The 15,971-nt window shown below is 37.0% G+C and overlaps 1 protein-coding gene across 1 annotated transcript; it reads left to right on the top strand.

The window, feature by feature from the left end:
- The first annotated feature begins 310 nt into the window (after positions 1-310).
- LOC127802269 (protein trichome birefringence-like 13) lies at positions 311-15,699 on the top strand. Its single transcript, XM_052337983.1, has 6 exons — positions 311-809; positions 1,860-1,968; positions 10,460-10,600; positions 11,893-12,013; positions 14,853-14,987; positions 15,103-15,699. Exons 1-6 carry the CDS (start codon positions 311-313, stop codon positions 15,364-15,366), a joined length of 1,269 nt encoding a protein of 422 aa, XP_052193943.1. The 3' UTR covers positions 15,367-15,699.
- Positions 15,700-15,971: the final 272 nt, after the last annotated feature.

Genomic DNA, 15,971 nt, shown 5'->3' with positions numbered 1-15,971 from the left:
TTTATTTTTGAGTTTAAGATATCTTTTCATACAAAATAATTTTATAAGAATAATGGTAGTTATTATTTTACATATGACACGCATGATTAAGATATAATAAGTGTATATTGTTTTTAAACATAAAATATATTTATTATATTTTAAAAATTAAAAATAAAATGTGATAAATTATATATTAATTAAAAATGACATTTATTTAATTGTTACCCATTTTAAAAAGCTTTCTCATTATTAATTATATATAAAATTTATTGAATTTGAAATTGAAAATTTATTTTTTTTGTCAAAAATATGAAGATGTAGGCGGTTAATGATCGTGCCAGACATAGGAGTGAGGGCTAACGTGCGCCGCCATTGTGCATCAGCATCCTCCATGGCTACCAGAGACCACCGCCATCACTCCACGAAGAAGACTTCTCTCACCCCCGTCCTCTTCCTTTCCGTTTCCCTCCTCGGCGTCGCCTCTCTATTCGTCGCTCTCTCTTTCTTCAGAGTCTCCTCCTCCGGTCCCTCTCTCCCTCCCGACCACCGGAACTTCGAGCTCGACTCCGCCGGAGTTGGCGAGACGGAGAAGCGTGAAGCAGGTGGAGCCTGCGATTACTTGGATGGGAAGTGGATCTACGATCCGGCGGCCGGACCGTCACGGTACGACCACACTTGCAAGGAGATCTACAAGGGCTGGAACTGCATTGCGGGTAACAAATCCAACGCTATTGACATTGTCAAGTGGCGGTGGAAGCCTCATCACTGTGATCTGCCGCAGTTCGATCCTATTCAATTTCTCCAACGCCACATAGACACTAACATTGGTACTCTTCTCTCTTAACTTCGTTCAGATTGAGCTCTATTTGGTTCTTTAGAAAAAAACAAATAGTTGGAGAAAGAAAGCAAATAATATTTCGAATTTCCAAATATTTGTCCCTGTTTTATAATGGGTTCCGTTATTCATGAATGAAGCAAGGCAAACCGTAAGTAGAAAACAACAGCCCAAATCACCTCTTCCCTCTAAAGCAAATTACCCATATGTCACAAGAATTAAATCACACGGTCATACATACAAAAAAAGTCATCAAGATTTAGGTGAAAAATCCTTCAATAAGGGAAGACCCCCGGGGCCGTAGTCCACTTCAAACTTTCATATAGCTCAACAAATATTACAGTCAAGTCTTCCTAGAGGCTAACAACATCTCAAGTCTTCAACATATATCGTGAACAACCCCTTCTTGGAGTATAGCAATTCCAATGGCCATCACCAACAAGGGTGTAAGCCAAACAAGAGAAAAATTGGAAAAATCTCTCCAAAAACAGTACATTGTCAAGCACGGAAAATCACCTCTAGCAGCTACCAAATGACAGTCTCACCTCTACAATGTAGAACCACATGTCCCAACAGGCCTGCAAAAATTTCAGCCAAATTGAAGAATGGATTCACTAATTGAGATCACCGCTCGACACTACAACTTTCTTTATTTTTGGAATTTTCTCTCTCTACAATTCAAAGCAAGGGGCCACTGTATCTCGTCATGTCGAGAATAGCCTCTTCTCAACACTGTTGTAGAATGATAAAAGTATTTTTAATTTGTAATGCAAACAACTGAAATGAAAAAAATGAAGCTTTGTTCTATTTCCTTCTCTTTCAAAATTCCATTTTGTGTATAAAATTCACCTCTGTGATGAAATTTCCAGCTATTCACAAGAATATGAAGCCTTTTTTGCATATCAGTTGACAATATGATTTTCTTTGCAGTGTTATTACACTTTGTAGGCCTTATACTTCTTTAACAGTGCAGGGTTCATAGGTGACTCTCTGAATAGGAATATGTTTGTTTCTCTCTTTTGCACCTTGAAACGAGTGGCAGGTGATGTCAGAAAGTGGCGTCCTGCTGGAGCTGACCGCGGATTTACCTTTCTTCAGTACAACCTTACCATTGCATATCACAGGACAAATCTGTTGGTGCGTTATGGTAGGTAAGCTATATGATTGGACCCTCAAATTAAATGACTTTCTATGCAATTTACGTTTCTTTTTTTTTTTTTTTCTAATTTTGTCTTTCTTAGTTTCTGCTTTCTGTTTTATTGTTTCTTAAATACTGGGTTTACTTTTTCAACCAACCAAGAAATTTTAGAAGCAAGCTGGTTGGTGTGGTCATTCAGGTCTCTTTAGTCATATCATGCTAGAAACTTATGGTAATAATTATTGGGCTTCCAAATATCATAGGTAAAAAGTGATATTGCTTAACCCTTGTTATCACTTGGGCTGGTGGTATTTGAAATGGAGGTGATTTCATCTGGACGGGCATATAATTTAACTCACTGCTCAGCATTCTCTGTCGGTGTTATGTGCTGGCTGTGAAGTTTAGAGACACTCCACTATAAATATATCTCTCTATGTTTCAAACTTGACTCTGCTGCTATCCTGTTAATATTCCTTCTAGTTAGGAAGCTGTATGGTAGATGGAAGTTGTGGTTATATAGTGTAGTAACAAGGTTTATTTGTTAAAGATAGTATGGGACTTGTTAGCATTATTAGACTTTAGAGTGCTCCAAAGGGGAACCATGATTCAGTTGGATGGAATGAACAAATCTTTAATAAAAGTGGTAGAGGAAGGCAAAAAGATACAAATGATGGAAAGCCTTAGAATAATAGGTGTTATAAGGGCCTTATAGAAAATATGACCATAAATAGAGATAATTGGTGAGCTCGAATTCATGTAGTCTACCCTAGCTAGTGGGATTAAAACTTGATATGTCATTATTGTTGTAGTGGATTGGGCATCATTTACACTGATATGTGGGAGGGGTTTGTCGTGGTCTCAAAGGCTCCATATTTAATATTTAATTATTTTTTTTTTTGTTAAAATGCCCTATGAGTATACTTGGGACATATTGGAGCAAGGATGTGTGACCTTGAAAGGAGGAAGCATGTGGGAAATTGGTTTCTAGGAGGTGGTTCAATCTCATGGATGGGTCTTCCTAAGGGGTTTTGGATGGTTTGGAATGAGTTTGGGGGATAATATGAGGTTTGTAATGTCATGTACCTTGACCTAGGCTATTACATTGAGGGTAGTTATAGCTATAAGAAGTTGTACTTCGAGTATGCATCACAAGTTGTAATTGGAATTGGTAATCGTTTTTGGCTTCATCATTTTCACCATGGGTCTGAGATCATCACTCAGACCAATAATAAAACTTGACACAAAATACTTTTCAGTCATGTAAGGGTTTCGACTTAGCATAAGCGATTTCAATTCCTCAAACTTGAGTTGATATTCATGTACAATCCCATCCTGCCTCAACTTGTTGAACTCTTTTACTATATCCCTTGTCCTTCGTTCTCCAAACCTTTCACACAATCCTTTCACGAATTCTGCCCAATTGTGATCATCCCTCACTCTAGACCATCCCTGGTAGGAGTGTTAAAAAATATCCAAAAACCGGTAAACCAGACCAAACCGGACCGAACCGTGCCTTTTGGATTGGTTCTATGGTTCAGTGGTTAGGTTTTGGTTCTAAAATATTAAGAACTGATATATTTGGTTTGGTTACTAGTTTTTTTTTTTCAAACCGTGGTTCGAATCGAACCAGAACCGATATTATACTTATATATTATAATTTTTTGAGTATATATATATACGCATAAATGGTATCACTTCCTAGGAAACTAGCAAGATTTATGAATTCTTTTATTTCTATTCTTTTATGCGCTATTGCTATACTAAATGGTAGATGTAATCTCATTTGATGAGGTAGTCTATGAATTATTTTGTTCTACTTTTACTTCAAGACTTGAAGCATTAATGAAGTTATGGGTTTATTTTAATTAACAAATTTGTTTGTAATTTCATATTTTGCGAAAATGTTTAGAAGCTAAATGTTAATTGGATAGAACTGAAACCGGTCCGGTGTGACGGATTGATCATGGTTTGGTTTTATTTATGTAATGGTTCGGTTACGGTTCTTAATTTTTTGGAGCCGTTAAAAATGGTTCGATTACTGGATTCTTATAGAACCGAATCAATCCGAATCGTTGACACCCCTAATCCCTGGAACTACACATCCCCCACATTATTTAGATAGGCAGATGCCAGAGTAACTCTCTGGCTATCAACCACATGATGAATGCTAAACATTTTTTCACATCTCCTTATCCACCATTGGGGCTTCTGTTCATCAAACAGGGGCAATTCTAACTTCAGCACCGGGAAATTGGAAGGGTGGGGGTTTAACCATGTCTCCTGCCTTCTCTCTACTACAGTCTCTCCCACAGTGGTTGGTTCTCCCTCCAACTCTGAGGATCCAACCACTTTGTGATTGGTTCCAATTCCCAAGAGGACTGGTTCCAACCTATCTTTAGGGGGAAAATTAGGGGAGATCCTTACTTGATTCTGGCTAGAGAACATGAGCATGAACTGCTACATCTGATCTCGCAACATATTGCTTTGCTCTCGCATTTCCTCTCGGATTTGATTGCGCATTTCTCGTCGTAATCGATCAGAGACATCCTCCTAGCACGACCCTAGGAGTAAATCCGTAAAGGGATGATAGTAGCTGTTAGTTGGTTAGCTGACAGCCCATTCCTTACTGTTACGTTAGTTAGGATGTTAGTTAGGTTGCTGTTATATTGATCTGGGCTTTATATAAAGAAACCTGTTACTGTGAGAATGTATCATGGAAGAATAATAAGCTCTTTCCTTTCTCTCATTTTTGTCTCTCTCTTCCTCTCGTTCTCTATTTCTCCCTCTTTCTCATTCTATTTGTTCTATCTCCCTTCCGCATTCTATCTGTTCTCCCTATATTCATTTCTTCTTCTCAGAATTTTGCTTGAATTCCTTAAATTGTCCATCCCACTACTTGAGGGCTTGACAAGTGGTATCAAAACCAGACAAACCGACTGTGGGGTAATTGGTGGAAGCCATCACGGTGAGGGACGGCATCAAAACTTGCTAGCGATAGCAACTTTGACGTGGTCATGGTTGTGCAAACAATTCTAGGGAGTCAGTGCCATTAATTCAATAGAATCTTGAGAAGTGGTAGTTGCAAGCGATTGAAGTAGTCAAACTCACGTATGTCGGCAAGAGGTGACCCAAGACAAGGCAGAATTGAAGACTGAAGGACGTGACACGACCCAAGAAGAGGCGGAACTAACGGACTCGAAGACGACTCAAACGAGGCAGAATTGAAATTTGAAAGCGAGGAGCCTGTGCTTGGGTAGGCAAGCACGGGCGACGGCTCTCAATTAAATCTTGAAGGGTATTATGACGAATATGGCATTGGAAGCGGTGAGGAAGATGTTGGCGGGGGCGGTAGTGAATTCCAGTGGTTGCAACTTGAAGGCAAGCACGACAGAAGCATACCCAAGGGTGCGACGGGGGTGATCGAATTCCAGCACCTTGGGTGTCAATTGCGTATAACACCCAAGGAAATCCTGACGAAGCTGGGGTTAGAAGTTGAAGGTGAAGGATCAAGAATCGGTCTTGATTGAAGTTCAAGACCGATACTTCTTGGCTGAGAAGTTCGGCCATTTCTGAAGCAAATTCTAACAATTGGCGATTCTCAATTGCTGCTATTCCAATTGAGATTCTCAACTCAGACTTGAAAGGACTGTAGTGGTAATCAAAGGCGGATTTTGGTGGGAGTTGCGCAAGCAAATTTCGGTGATCCCAGAAATTGGATGGTGATTGGGTGATTCCGGGCAATCTTGAAGGTGCGATTTTGAAGCAAGGACATATTGCTGTGTTGGAGGCGGATTTGCAAGGAATTGAGCTGAGAAGATGGATACAAGAATTGCAAATACTTGGGATAGTTTTGACAGCAAATTAAAAGGTCTATCAAGTAAGTTTGATGAATTTTTTAAGTCTACCAAGAAAAATCAGGTGGGAGACGAGAGTTACAACGAGGAGTTCAATGAGCTGAAACATGAGGACTCGGTTATGGAGTATTAGGTCAAGTTTGAGAAATTGAAAGCATAGGCGCTCCATCGCCATCCAATATTGAATGAGTCTTATTTTGTATCTAGATTCACTAATGGTCTTAATGTTATGTTGAGGCTTATGGTGAACATGTTTTGTCCTATGACGGTGGAACAAGTGGTGGAGAAGGCGAGGCTGCAAGAATTAGCCTTGGAAACCATTTGCAGAAAGCATAGGCTGCCGCTTAAAAGTTTTCTTAAGAGTAGCCAGCAAAACAAAGGTAATTCTATGGCTACCCTCTGTTTATAGCAAGAAGTTGATGAATTTCCCGCAATGGATTAGGAAATTTAGGAAGTAAAAAAAGATAATCCTATTGCATAATTCTAAAAGGCGATAGGCACACTGAGGCGTAAAGGGTCCTGGAGCTTGAGGCGTGAGGCGCGCTTTTTAGAAAAAAAACTCAATCTTGTAAAATCATAAATAACTATCAAATTATCAATAATAACACATGCATATCATTCATGATTCATCATCTTCAAATTCTAAATTAACAACATTAAAGTTGATTCATTCATCATGCAAATTATAAATTAGAAACATTATTAAAGTTCAAACTTAAAGTCTCAAACTCAAACAAGTACCAATCACATGCAAAGTTCTAAACAAACACATAAACACTACAAGTCCACAATCAATAAACATTACAAGTCCGTAATCAATAAAGAAGTTGTTGAAGTATGTCTTAATTTCTAGAATGAAGCCTGTTATGACCAAGCTCGGATAATTTGGGACAAGACCCAAATGTGGATTTTTCAGGAGAGCTATGGTGGGTATGGTCGAAACCAAAGTTGAACCCGATTGTGATCGAGTTTGTTTAATTCTAATTCTAATCAAATAAAACAAGTAAAAAAACTTACAAGAGCAGGCTAGAACTGAGAATGACAGCTGGTTTCAGTGGGCAGCGGGCTACTTGACAACAGGTTTCATGAAACGCGCCTCACGCCCCAACGCCTCGCCATGCAAGGCGTGCGCCTCCTGGAAAAAGGCCTCGCCTCGGCCTAGTCGAGGCGCTGAACTGGCGCTAAGGCGCCTCTTTAATAACTATGTCCTATTGACAAGATCTCTAGGGAAGATGAGGAAGTAGAAGATGTTGTAAACACGGGAAAGGAAAAGATCACAACAAATGATATTGTTGGAGATTTCATAGCCGCTGAAGAGGCAGAGGAGTTGGTGTTAATTTTGGTAGAGGGGAATGAAGGCGATACTTCAAATGAGCTTGAAAAACCTACTGAACAACTGGATGTTGTTTCCTCTCTCATTCATCAGATAAAGCCAAAAAGGAGGAAGAAAAAAGAGGCCAAGGTGAGTAAGAGAAAAGAGCAAGAGAAGGCAAAGAAGAATTTAGATTGTGAAGGTTGGAATTGGATGAAGAACGGGGTCCACAGTTGTCAATTCTTGGGGACAAGAATTGTTTGAAGGGGTGGGGATTGTCACAACCCTAGGGGTAAATCCGTAAAAGGCTGATGTAGCTGTTAGTTGGTTAGTTGACAGCCCATTCCTTATTGTTAGATTAGTTAGGTTGTTGTTATACTGATATAGGCTCTATATAAAGAGACCTGCTACTGTGAGAATGTATTATGGAAGAATAATAAGCTCTTTCCTTTCTCTCATTTTTGTCTCTCTCTTCCTCTCGTTCTCTATTTCTCCCTCTTTCTCATTTTATCTGTTCTTTCTCCCTTCCTCGTTCTATCTATTCTCCATACATTCATTTCTTCTTCTCAAAATTTTGCTTGAATTCCTTCAATTGTCCAGCCCACAACTTGAGGGCTTGACAGCTCCAACTTCTTATCCACCACTATTCCGATCGTCTCCTCCATTCCCCACACGAGCTTGCATCTCCATCACCGACGTTGTCACCTGTTGCAATTATGATTCCATCTGCTTCATGTGAGTGCCGTTCGCCATTGGGATTGGATCACTTGAGGATTCCTCGGCTAGGAGCTTGCTCTGATACCAGAATGTTAGATCCTAGATCTGACAAAGAATTCTCAACTATTTAGGAGAGAATTAGGCGGGAAAGTGAAGGAGAAAGGAATGAGAATTCGAGAATTTGGGAAGGAAGGATAAAGAGAGAGAGGGAGATAGAAAATTGGAGGAGGGAAATCAGATCATTCAAATTGTATTCGATGGTTTCAAATGAGCTGGGTCAGCTCTTATATATTGATCCACAACTGGGAATTGGTGCCAAAAAGGGTTACCAATTTTGATTACAACTTGTGATGCATACTCAAAGTACAACTTCTTGTAGCTATAACTACCCTCAATGTAATAGCCTCGGTCTAGGTATATGACATCATGTAATAATGAGAGGCTGCTTGTTCTTCCCTCTTTCATGTAAAATTTTGAGTGACTTTACTTGCTATTCCTCACATTTTTTTCTTAGAAATGCTTTTGTGGGTGATTATAGGACATTTCCTTTTGAATGGAGTTGAATGAGTGGGATACGTAAAAAGGAAGATGAAAAAAGAAAAAAGAAAAAAGAACAAAGAAAAAAGAGAGAGTAATAGTGAGGATGTTTTAATGTATTTGGATCTTGTTGGCTTTGTTATTTATTTATTTTTAATGATATCTTCCTTATAAATGATTGGGAGGTTGTTTTGAGATGGAAAAGGTCAAGAGTCCAAAAGGTCAAAAAGGTCAAAAAGGCTCTCTTCCGTAGCAACGGATTTTTGTTCCAATAGGAATTGTCTTTTGTATATGTTAGTCTGTGTGTGGATTGCAATGCATGGGAACTAGTCAGTTACCTCCTAATAATGGCTCAAGACTTTTGAGGCATGATTTTGAAAGTTTTGAATTGAGGTGGTTGTTTTCTAACGTGTGATGGATGTTATTTATTCTTGGAAGTGTACTAGATTTCAGAAGAAAGGAAAATACCCCAACTTATTTTTCCTTTGTGTTGAATTCAATTAGATAGTTACAACATAATCTAAAGTACTTCTGTTCAATATTGATGATTCCAACCCCCCCGATATTTATGTATGTTGTCCAAAAAAATACCCAAGAGGGGGTGAATTGGGCTTTTAAAAATTAATTAATAATTTTAACTCTTTTAAAAACTCTTAAATTTGTGATCTTAATATGTTGTGATTGCAGTAGGATTAATAGTAATAAAATCACACAACCACAAGGAACAAGAGAAATTTATAGAGACTCGGCTCTAAAGAGCTTAATTCTCTCTCTCAAGACTTAGCTTGAGGTTCTACTAGGGAGAATCAACACTAGCTTTTAATTGGAGGTAGAACCAACATACAATCCTTTGCTTAAGCAAGAATCACTAGCATACTACTAGCAAATATAATCCCTTCACACAATAAGTGAGTAAAAATAACAAACTTACAATCAAAGACAATTGCAAACAAGTCACCAGCGGTTGAGAATTCCACTAGCCAGCACACTTCCAACACTTCGAACCTTCTTACTCTTGTTTGAATGCTCATCAAATTTGTTCTCTTTGAGCCTCCATACTTATCCTATATATATACATCTTCCAAACACACTAGTCATTAAAGAAAGGGTTAATATGAAGTTTGAAATTCAAAAAATATTTAGGTTTTCTCAAACAATAAGAAAACATGTATCCCCTTTAATTCAAAATAACTTTACTTTTTACATGAGAAATCAAGATTTAAAAATTCAAATATAAGCTTTTGAGACATAAATGATTAAAATAAGAAAATGTCTAAAAAAAATCTCATTTAATTCAAAATAAATTTACTTTTTGCATGAGTAAGATAAAACATGTCTAAAGATAATTCTCCTTTAATTCAAAATTTGAAAATTCAAATATAAGTTTTTGAGACATAAATGATTAAAACAAGAAAACATGTTTAAAAGCAATTTTCTTTTAATTCAAAATAAATTTACTTTTTGTATGAGTAAAAGAAAACATGTCTAAAAATAATTCTCTGTAATTCAAAATAAATTTACTTTTTGCATGAGAAAGAGAATACATTTATATCATAAAAATATTTTTGTTAATTATCAAAATTTAATTAATATGAGCAAGTTGACTTAACAATGTATTTGGTTCTAAGATGTTGATCCGCGCTGAACCAAATTTTGAATTTTGTAGTCATTTTGAAGTATATAATCATAACATAAAAACAGATTTTATTGATTTGCCTCATATCATGTATCAACATACTAAGCATTTTCATGATTGAAAATATGTTGGTGCTTTGTCCTGAAAGTGGGACAAGACATCAGTTGCCTATCGAATGAACATTCTTACTGATCTGGCTTGAGACAAATTATCAGTGACCAAATTCTACTCTACCAATGATATTTTTTCCAAATTCTACTCCACCAATGATGGTGCATCTGATTAACTAGATATTTGTTTACAATACTTTGTTAAATTTTTGAGGGATTTTTTTTTTTCTTGGTTGTCTTTTACTGTTTTTGTTATGCTTCAAAGTAGATTCCACATGTGACTGTTCCTCATGTTCTTCTGACTTCGGATGGATTTGCTCCATTTATATATTCTGCAGGTGGTCAGCCAGCATTAATGGTGGTGCCCTAGAGTCTATTGGGTATAAAGAGGGATATAGAGTTGATGTTGATGTTCCAGAAAAAACATGGGCAGAGGCTGTGAGGTTCCATGATATCCTTATATTTAACACAGGACACTGGTAATTATTCTCTGTTTGAATGCTATGTTTTATGAAGTTAGTCACTAATATGAATTTAGAAAATTGAGATTTCTTTTACATGGAAGTTAAAGTAGAAGATGGTTTGGTCATGTGAGAAGAAGACCACTAGATGCTCCTCTGAGGAGAGTGGATGGAATGGAAGAAATTTGTAATAAAAGAGCTAAGAGGACAACCAAGGAAAATGTGGTGGAAAACTCTGAAGTATAATTTAAGTTTTAATGACTTTACCAAAGATATTATAATTATATTAATATAGTAGAAATAATTGGTGAGTTAGAATTCTTGTAGCCCACCCCTCATAGTGGGATTAAGAATTGATATATTATTATTGTTTTTGTACATGGAATATAAGCTAGGATTATCTTATGATTACCGAAGAAGAATAGTGTCTATCTAGCCCTTTGGAGAGAAATCCTATCAGTTAACCTAGGGCCAACCCTAAGCAAGCCCATAAACCAAAATTTTATTGGGGCCTTAAATTTTCAAGACTTTAGATCGAATATGATATTAACGGTTTATACGATTGACTTTCAAGTTTAAAAAGTTTAACTGAAAACTTTCAAAAGTTCAATAATTAAAGCATTAATTTTTCTTACAAATTTTGATACAGGAATGATATTTATTGTTTAAAAACATTAAAACGTAGAAAAACTCACTAAGACATTAATTTTTCTTACAAAATTTATGGAAGTGATATTTATTATTGTATTTATTATTTAGCAAACATTAAAATATAAAAAAATTCACTAAAGCATTAATTTTTCTAACAAAATTTGTGAGATTGGTATTTATTGTTTAAAAAATATTAAAATATAAAAAAATTCAAACATGCTGGTGGAGTGATTTGACCCAATGTCCTGAGAAACTTTTAATTTAAAACCCACCACTCTACCAAACGTGCATGTATTTATTATATATTTAAAGTATATATTCAAATCCCAAACTTAATTTTTGGGGCCCTTCTATGGTTGGGGGGCCCTAGGCGATCGCCTTGGTCACCTATCCTCAGGGCCGGCCATGGGTTAACTCTTCCTGTTCTGGGGCATGAGTGAGGCATGTTTTCTGCCCATTATTGGATTAACCATCCTTGATTAATGAGGGTCTATCATCACCCATGAATGAGATATTATTTCATGATGCAATAAAATGCCATATTTCTTACTGTGATGTTCACATGGTACATAGGAATTTTCAGTGTTGAAATGTAGAGCGAACTTTCACATGGGTGGATTGCTCTTACACATTATTTGGCTTCATGGTCCTTTTTTCAGGTGGTGGGCTCCTTCAAAATTTGACCCTGTAAAATCACCCATGCTTTTCTTTGAAAAGGACTTGCCTGTGGTGCCCCCGGTACCTCCTGATGTTGGCTTTGACATGGTTCTACAACACATGGTATGGTGCCATTCTTCTTGAAATTTTGCATCTTACATAGGACTACTTCATATCTGACAATGACAAAGAGTGAATGTTGTGTTGCAAATAACTTTGCACAGATAACTCATAGAAACTTGTTGACACATTGCAGAATCGGATGGTTTTCTAGTCAATAGTTGTTGAGTACTAGAATTTCCCTTTGAAGTTTGATTAACAATATGTTATTTATCATTTGATTCTGATTCACATGGTATGAAGATGTTTGCATTTCCACTTGTGCATTCAGATTTGGCACTGTAAATTGACTTCTCACTCTTCTGGTCATTCAGGTCTGACAATTTTTGACCACGCTGCTTTAGGTCTATGGTCTTTTTCAAAGCCAAGTTAAAAAGTTTCACAAGTTATCTGTTAAGAGTATAATGTGACCATTTTGTGAAGTCTCTGGTAACTGAATAATCAAGATGGAGGATATTGTAAGTCTTGCTTTATATTGTTGGCCCAGGGTCCTCAGTGCCACATTTGGCTATCTGTAAACATTTAGTGCCTGAGAACATGATGGCCTTTGGCTTATTTAGATGAGATATTATGGGGATGCAGGATACGCTGAGAACTTACACTTTTGCATTCTATGCTGTTCATAGAGGAAAAAGTGTTGGACTTGGGGATGGAAACAAGTGGAATACAGCTAAAGGTTTGTAAATAATGAATTTCATGCCTTCTGTTCACATTTGAACATTAAAGTGCTGTAAAATGTGAACATATGTAGTCCAACGTATTTGGCAAATAAGAATCATACTCCAGCTTTGATATCCATTTAGAAAGATTCCATTCTCCTTCTCCCATTCACGATAGAAGTTCTACTCATCTCCACATTGGTGTTGAAACAAGTTGATAGAGAACCTGAGTCTAGAGATTTTATGAAAGTATACTCTAGGCTGTTTAGTTGATAAGTAGACATTATTTTGTTTCCTTATTGCCTTTTATTTGTTTCTTTAATTATAATTATTTATTTCAAATAGGCTTTGCTTAGTTTTATTTATTTTTTAATTCCAGTTTTTGTGGGCGTAAATACTGTTTGTTAGCACACCTTAGGTAAATCCCTCTTTATGTATTTTGGAGTAGCCTTGATTGTTAAATTGAAGACAGATCCGAGACTGGTTTTTCAGTATTCTTGTCATCTTGTGCATTCTAGTTTGATTCTTTATAAGACCAACCATCAATCCACAGTCAAATCTTTAATCAAAACCCCAAGGGCCTGTTTAGTTGTAGAAAATATTTTCTGTTTTTCTACTCCAATTTTCTATTTAATAATTGAATCTTCCATTGGAAAATAGAAAACTCAGCCTTCTAATTTTCCAATTTTATACTATGAATTAGAAAACATACTTTTTATGTTTTCTACATTTTCTGAAAGTGAATGCTATGACTTTTTGAAACATAAAATGTTGTTACACCTTTAGTTATAAAATTGGAGTTGTAAACTAAAAAATGTTTTCTAAAATTGAATGGAGCCTAAACTTTTCATCTTTAGTTTAAAAACCTTTTTGACAGTTTTTTTTCTATATAGTTGCTTTAAAATGAGCTTAAACAATTTATTGGAAGGATAAACCTGAAAATTAAAGGGCCCGTTTGAATTTGTTGTTAGTTTTTATGTGTTTGCTTTTAGTTTTCCCTTTTAAATTTTTGTTTACAATTTTTTTTCGAAAAATAAAATCTGAATATGTCGTTTGATACATTTTCTCAAAATTCTAGTAATAAAAAATATGTAATAGTTCACTTAATATTGATGAAAATACTCCTGAACTAAAAAATTTTGGACTTCCTTTTCCTTCTCTTTTGGTACCCACTAGTTTGTGGGTTTGAACCCCAGAACCTGTTGGCCATTTTCCCTCTTGTTCTCCATTGCCAGTGAATCCAAATTGGCATTTGAGTTTGTTAGCAATGAGGAAGAGAAGAAGAAAAATTAGAAAAAAAAAAAAAGGAGAGGAGAGTGTTGGCCAGAAGAGAAAAGCTAAGAGAAGCGAAGAAAGGAGGACAGGATAGTATTGGCCAACAGGGCATTTCTTTTCTTTTCTTTTAAACCTAAAATTCTCCATTGCCAGTGAACTTAGATTTTGGTCTGGGCTCGCATACTTGATTGGTGTTTGGATTTGGTTGAGTTTGAGTTCATGAAGAATCTAAATTTGGTCTGACCAAAGTAAAATGAGGAGGAGAAGAGAGAGAACTTTCTTTGGCCCTCTGTTGCAACAGCTAAAAATAGAGAGATAAATAGAAGAAGAAGATGAACACTGATGCCAGAGGCTCCAGCGGTGATACCTTCTTTGGCTACAGCAAAGGTGCTGGCTGCGTTGCTGTGTGAGAGGAGAGGGTTGGCTGGTGAAGGTGAAGGATATGGAAAGCCAGATAAAGTATGTCACGTGTATTTCCAACACAGGAGAGTACACTAATTTGGTGTGTGTGCGCGCGCACGCGTGTGTCTGTGCCTTTTGCAGAGAAAATTAAAACACGTTTCTATGTTTAGAAACAAAACCTGCCGACCAAACAAAACAAAAACTGAAAATGACAAAAAAGTGGAAATAGGCCCTAAATTTTTCTGACCCCCCTCCATCTTGCTATAACATAATCTTGAAGAATCAGAAATCATTCTGGTATTTGCTTTAGGTTAGCGAAGGGATTGTATTTTCCTTGTGTTAATCAATTGATGTTCTCTCACAAATCTCCAAGTACCTGCGGCAAACTAAAGTAATCGCATGCGGGATACAGTTATGACTTGCCCAGAGGCTAATGGAAGTGTGGTACCACGGTTGGCTTCTAAATTACTATGCTGAGTTGCCCAGTTTTATGCTCCTATTCACAGGTACCATTTGTGGAGAAACGAATAAAACCAGGTGCAATCATATTCTTTCGTACACAATCCCCGCGCCATTTTGAAGGAGGCGACTGGGACCAAGGTGGTTCTTGTCAGCGGTCGCATCCTCTGTTGCCACAAGAGGCAAGTCTCACTCACTATCTACTTAATAGTTTCGCCTTTTTGTCAAGTATTTACCCTCTCCGGCAACACCTATATAGTTTAGCAGTCAGATCTTGAGTTCCTATAATCCTTTCAGGTCGAAGAAATTTTCTCCCCGACGAACAATGGAACTAACGTGGAGACGCGCCTGGTGAACCAGCATCTGTACAAAGCCCTCGACAGCTCTCAATTTATCGTGTTGGACATTACCCGGATGACTGAGTTCAGAGCCGACGCCCATCCAGCCGCGGCTGGTGGGAAGAAGCATGACGATTGCATGCATTGGTGCTTACCAGGAGTTACCGATACTTGGAATGACTTGTTCATAGCTCATCTGAACGACATCAAGGTTAGAAACTGAGAGGTAACCATTCTAATCTTTCAACAAAATTGAGCCCCCTAGAATTTGTTGGTTGTCGACATTAAGTAGGCATATGAGTTCCCATTTACAGTTGGTCTGAGTTCGGATAAAGAAAGAGTTCCCATTTACAGTTGGTCTGAGTTCGGATAAAGAAAGAGGGTTACGCTAGGTAGACAATTAACTATTGTTTGCTCATCAGATTAAACAACATGAATTTATATTAGTCACACACTCGATTTGATCTGTATGTATTTTATTTTGCAATAACAGTCGGTCTTGAATCATGAAATGTGATGCTTGAAGTCTTCCATTTCCAATTTTCCATTCAGGAAATTCTATGGTACTTATGGGTTCTAGTACCTTGTAAATGTAAAGGGTGTGATGTATAACACAAAAGATGTATTATCCAGTTATTATGCAAAAAATACTTCATGTGTATAATATATCTTTTATCTTGTGTAACACACTTCATATTATACATCGCATTTTTACATCATATAAAATATTGATGCCAGCCATCACCAAAGTAAAATCCACCTAGTTACTTCGGCCGCCACCACCACCACGCACTTAAGACCTTCCTCTCCACCACCACCAATTACTTC

Source organism: Diospyros lotus, chromosome 5 (assembly GCF_014633365.1).
Source record: "Diospyros lotus cultivar Yz01 chromosome 5, ASM1463336v1, whole genome shotgun sequence".
Classification (NCBI taxonomy): Eukaryota; Viridiplantae; Streptophyta; class Magnoliopsida; order Ericales; family Ebenaceae; genus Diospyros; species Diospyros lotus.
Note: the sequence above shows the minus strand (reverse complement) of the source record. Positions and strands in the feature narration are given on the sequence as shown.